Source organism: Anoplophora glabripennis, unplaced genomic scaffold (genome assembly GCF_000390285.2).
Source record: "Anoplophora glabripennis isolate ALB-LARVAE unplaced genomic scaffold, Agla_2.0 scaffold763, whole genome shotgun sequence".
Lineage (NCBI taxonomy): Eukaryota > Metazoa > Arthropoda > Insecta > Coleoptera > Cerambycidae > Anoplophora > Anoplophora glabripennis.
The window spans coordinates 183531-189218 of record NW_019417642.1 but is presented as its reverse complement, the minus strand read 5'-3'; the positions used below and the strand labels follow the sequence as shown (position 1 = coordinate 189218).

The window sequence follows — 5688 nt, the reverse complement described above, 5'->3', positions numbered from 1 at the left end:
TTAACAGATGATGAACTGAGAAATAATTTTCTACTTTATCTACAAAAAAGTCATAGCAAACGATACAAATAATTTCCATTATTGCAAAATATAAAAGAAATTGTATGAAATAAATTCTGTGACATTATTTTCATCAAAAAATTTAGAACATATATTAAAAACATATTTTTTTAAACCCGTAATACGATATTTTTTATAAAATATACCTATGTGTTTGTATTATAGTTAATAGTAATTCTAGACAAATTATATCGAATATCTATATAAATATGGAAATGTCATTTTTCATTAACCTCTTATCTTGTTTATTAATAGATATATCTATTTTAAAATGTCATTTTTAATTTATTGCAGTAGATTATTTAAAAGTATCAGGATCTGGAACTAAAATTGAAAATGATTTTAATAAACAATCATGTTATTAGAATATAATAGTCCGCGTATGGAATAAAGTGAATTCGAATTTTGAATATGTATTGTGACATTATAATAAACATTTGTAAATATTTACGTAAAGCAAAGTCCATTACAATAATAAAATTATAGATTTTATATATAGATTTTAGTATCCAACATGAAGTCATTTAGACTAATAGTACATCAGAAAAACTTTAGTGGTGAGTAATTCTTTATAATTTATTATAGAGCTTAATAGGTAACTTAATTGATATTTTTAAAGGATGTTCTAAATCTTTGTTTTATATCTGATCAAAGTTATGGTATATAAAATATTTTTTTTTTTAGATGAAGATTTGATTATAAACCAAAAAGATTATCCAGAAGCTAAAAGAAATCATATTGTTGAAATATATCATCCTCCTCCGCCCGAGGAGGAACATCAGAAAACTAAAAACAAACCTGATGTAGAGGAGGAGTTTCCTAGACTTCTGTTGCAAATAAAGTCATTTGGTAATGATTTGCTACAAACTAGGGAGACCATTAGCGTTGAACAGAGTATAGCTTCTGCTTTTGGTCTACAAACATATAAAAATGTTACCATAAGATTAGTAAATCCTGCTGATGTCGCATTGGATTCAATAGAATTAACTTTTAAGGACCAATATATGGGAAGATCAGAAATGTGGAGACTGAAAAACAGCTTGGTATGTATGTTGTAAATAAATATGGCTTTCATCATGTATTTTGTTTAATAATTATTTTATATAAATTAAAAATAGGATATCTTAAAAAGCTAGTACATAGTAACTTTCTATAGATCTACACTTACTTTAGGTTAACACGTGTGTATACATGAATAAAAAATTGGAATTTTGTGGTGGTGCTGTACGTTGTCAAGTATACGAAATGTGGGCCCAGGGGGACCGAGTAGCTTGTGGTGTCATTACTGATGACACTAAAGTCGTATTTCGTTCATCTACTGCTATGGTGTACATATTTTTGCAAATGTCATCAGAAATGTGGGATTTTGATATATATGGAGATCTTTATTTTGAAAAAGCGGTGAATGGTTTTCTCTCTGACTTGTTCATGAAATGGAAGAAAAATGGAAGCAATCACGAAGTAACCATTGTACTTTTCTCAAGAACGTTTTACGAGGCCAGCAGTTTAGAAGAGTTTCCTCAGCACATGAGGGAATGTCTACAAAAGGATTACAAAGGAAGATATTACGAGGACTTTTATAGGTTAATATTACTTTCTGAAATGCACAGCGTCATATACAGGGTACTATTAAAAGTAGGGGTTTCTTTTCTTAGTATATGATTATTTCTTAGGATTTTCAAATGAGACGATTTTCAAAATTTATAATATATTGTCATATGTATAATTTATAAAATACTTTTAATATCAAGTGTAGTGGAGAATCAATACTCTAAGCTGTAAATATAAAATCGTTTATAGTTCTGTAGAGTCAATAAACACTTCAAGCAAGACATCTAAAATCGTTAGTCATAGTTTTGTAGTTTATTTCCTTGAAATCTAATGTAGATTCGCTATATTCCAAACTTTGTCTCTAAGCTCAGTCTTAATTGTAATTGTAATAGCATATATTTCGTTGTAGTTCCTCGAAAACTAATGGAGAGTCAGTATATGTACTTTAAGTTGTAGATATTCATTCTGCTGACACTCATCATAGATCAACAACATATTTACAATTTTACTATCATGAATATTCGATTTTGTAACTAATTTATTTCAATTTTAGGTTCACTTTAACACTATTTCTTTAATTGCTAACAAAATCAACTTTTAACTGTAAGTTAAATAACAATACTGTTCTTTCTTGAGGCTGATGTGTACAATTTATTATAGACACATGACAAATATCCTTGCAAATATCTGTCATAAAAAGTTTTACTAAGGTTTTCATTTAAAAAATTATTTATTTTTATACCTACAAATGTAAGGTTTAAAGAAAACCCCTCTTCCAATAACACCTTGTTTAGGCTGACTGAAAAGTATCTATATACATATTTATAAAATTATGTACTTACTTGATTTTGCAAATATACTAATTTAAATCTCATTGAAATTACAATGTACTTATTAGTGACTATTTTTGATTTATGAATTGAAAATATTTGAAATTTTTGTTAGAGTTGCTGTGCAAAACGAGCGTTATGATGACTGGAGCGGTTTCTTAGTACAACTGAGGCATATTTTCCAGAATTATCTAAAGGTGGTGTTAGAATATCATTCTAGACCAGATCAAGTCATTCCTGCTGCCACGAATAGCACGGCTGCCCAAGGAAATTTTTTAGAAGTTTTAAATATGTCTCTAAACGGTAGGAATTTTTTCTTAAATAATAAGATTGCTTCTATATCTATTTCTTTTAGTGTTTGAAAAACATTATTTAGATCGCAGTTTTGACAGAACAGGTCAGTTGAGTGTGGTGGTTACTCCTGGAGTAGGTGTATTCGAAGTTGATAGAGAGCTCACTAATATCACTAAACAAAGAATCATAGACAATGGTGTTGGCAGCGATTTGGTTTGTGTTGGTGAGCAACCCTTACATGCTGTTCCACTACTGAAGGTAATTTAATATAAGTTAATAAATACATACTTTTAATTAAACAGAATAGAAATTTTATTGAAATGTTTTGATTTTGAACCAAATGCTGATTAAAAACAAAAAGTAGGCTTTATCTAAAGCAGTATTAACGAAATTTGTGACTATAAAACCGTTATCGATTCCCCGACCAGTTTTGGTGATTCTTATCTCAGTAATCAGAAACCCTAGAAACGTGACTCCAACTTGATGGCTTTCTCTTTCTAAAAGGTTCATACATAACTCTAAACTCATGAAACGTCCATCGTGAATTCAGAAGAGCGGCTCTAATTGCAAGTGATTTAGCAGTGAATTTGATGTTTTATTTATTTTATTTCCAAGAATTTGTTATTTTTTTCAGTTCCACAATAAAGACACCCATTTAAATGTACCTGATGATTATTCGATGCCGCATTGGATAAATTTGTCATTTTACTCTACTAACAAGAAAATTGCTTATTCAAATTTCATTCCAAGAATCAAATTACCACCTCCACTCCCTGATGGAGATGTGAAAAAAGATTCACCGAGATCCAAACTTTTACCTGAAGATGAGTATATTCATAATTCTTTTTTCGACTATGACGCGTACGATGCCAAAATATTCCAAATGCCACCGGCATATCACTCCACAGAAAACAGGTAAGATGAAATATTATAGTACATCGTCAAAAACTTTTAATACCACTGTTTTGGGGTTGTAAAATTTAAAAAAGTCAAAGAATTTAGTTCGGATTTTTTTTTGTAGTACACTACATCACAAAGTACCACCTCGCTATAATCGATTTAAAAGAAGTTCAGGCAGTTTATTGGATTCACAGGATTTCACCAAAGGCCAGCGACGAAAAATGTCTGACCCTGACATTCCTCAAAGAATAAATTCAAACCCACGCTCGGAACCAATTGCCATACCCTCAGCTACTTACACTCCAGTTGTGTCTCCTCATGCAGATGGTAAAAATAAATACTTAATAATTTAATTCTTTTCTATTAGAAGCGCAAATTTCACAAGTTATTCTTATTTAATCTACATGTTTAGATAAATATGAAACAACATTGACCGAGAAAATATTAATGCTGGTTTCAAATATGAGTACCAATGTAATAACTTTCTTCTTTGTTTTTGTTATTGGTTTCATTCTTTCTTTTTGTCACTATAACTTTATTAACACAGGCATAATGTCCACGTTTTTAAATTTTAAAATGTACTGGCAAACTTTATTTAATTGTGTATCTCAATTAAGAATTGAGATAGACATAAATCAAAAACAAATTTTCCAGAAAATGTGGGACCACAGTTTGATCACAGCATAAGGAAACCAGCAAAACGACTCGAGCGTCGGCACTTTGATCTTTTTCAGACAGGTTTGCTTACCATGTTAAGCTGCACTTATGCTTCTCGGTTCCTATATCTCTCTCTAACATTCAGCAGGCCCATATTTAAAAATTATTTAATACAAACAAGAAGACATTTCTTGCTGTTTGCAAAGGTTTAATTAAACATATTTTGATTGCATTGCTTTACACAAAATGCATTAGAATGCAAATGCAAACAATTTATAATAATAATAATAATAATAATAATAATAACTTTATTTCGTGTATGCCATACAGGGTACGAAACGTCACAGGTAGATAAAATTTGATTTACAGAAAATTACATAAAAAGTAAATTTCAAACAAACAAGTTAAAATGTTAAAAATACAATTTTACATACATAGAATGGATCGAGACTTATAATACATTATATATACATATATACATATATACATACATATATACATACACACATACATATACACACACATACACATATACACACACACATACAAACGGTCAGATAGTACAAATCAGTAGCGTGCGTCTAAAAATTCATTTAGGGAATAAAAACTGTTGTCATAAAGGAACTCCAAAAATTCTTTTCTAAATTTAGTGAGACAAGTTATATTTTTTATTTGTTGCGGCAATTTGTTGTAGACTGTGCTACTCGCATAATATGGACTTTTCTTAAAAAGAGATAGTCTATAGTTGTCAACGTAAATATTGGATGCAGATCTAGTATCATGACTGTGAATACAGCTGCAGGACGGGAACAAATTTAAATGATTTTTCACAAACATACCTGCTTCATAAATGAAAATGGACGCAACTGTTAATATTTTATTTGTTTTAAATAATGGTCGACATGAATCATGTGGCTGATACGAAAAAATTAACCTTAATATTCTTTTTTGTAATATAAAAACTCTATGGATATCCCTCGATTGACCCCAATACAGGATCAAATATTTTAGATGTGAGTATACTAATGCATAATAGATATTTAGTAGATATTTTTTTTCAACAATGGACTTAAGATTTCGAATAACATAATATGAGGAATTTAGTTTCTTTAAAACGTATTCAATGTGTTTAGACCAAGATAAATTTTCATCTATGTGCAGTCCGAGAAACTTAGTGTGAGATACATTTTCAAGCGTAACATTCTCTATCGTTAATGTAAAATTTAATTGGGACAATAAACGTTCTTTACGAAACATAATATACTTAGTTTTACTAACATTAATAATCAGTCTATTTGATATACACCAAGCATGAAAGTTTGCAAGCACTGCATTCGCAATATTTTGCAGTAAAGCAGCTGAGTCAGATTTTAGACAGATGGTAGTATCATCAGCA

General features: G+C 29.7%; 1 protein-coding gene across 6 annotated transcripts in view; it reads left to right on the top strand.

The window, feature by feature from the left end:
* Positions 1–324: 324 nt before the first annotated feature.
* Positions 325–5688, top strand: part of LOC108914196 (GATOR complex protein DEPDC5) — a 35961-nt gene continuing 30597 nt past the window's right edge. For 5 of the 6 annotated variants that reach the window (XM_018719942.2, XM_018719939.2, XM_018719941.2 and 2 more), the window contains exons 1-7: positions 325–617; positions 745–1103; positions 1234–1643; positions 2557–2744; positions 2797–2993; positions 3370–3650; positions 3757–3962. In XM_018719942.2, coding sequence (XP_018575458.1) covers positions 575–617; positions 745–1103; positions 1234–1643; positions 2557–2744; positions 2797–2993; positions 3370–3650; positions 3757–3962 — 1684 coding nt within the window. In that variant the 5' untranslated portion in view covers positions 325–574. The remainder of the gene's footprint in view (positions 618–744; positions 1104–1233; positions 1644–2556; positions 2745–2796; positions 2994–3369; positions 3651–3756; positions 3963–5688) is intronic. The other variant, XM_018719943.1, reaches the window with a different exon arrangement.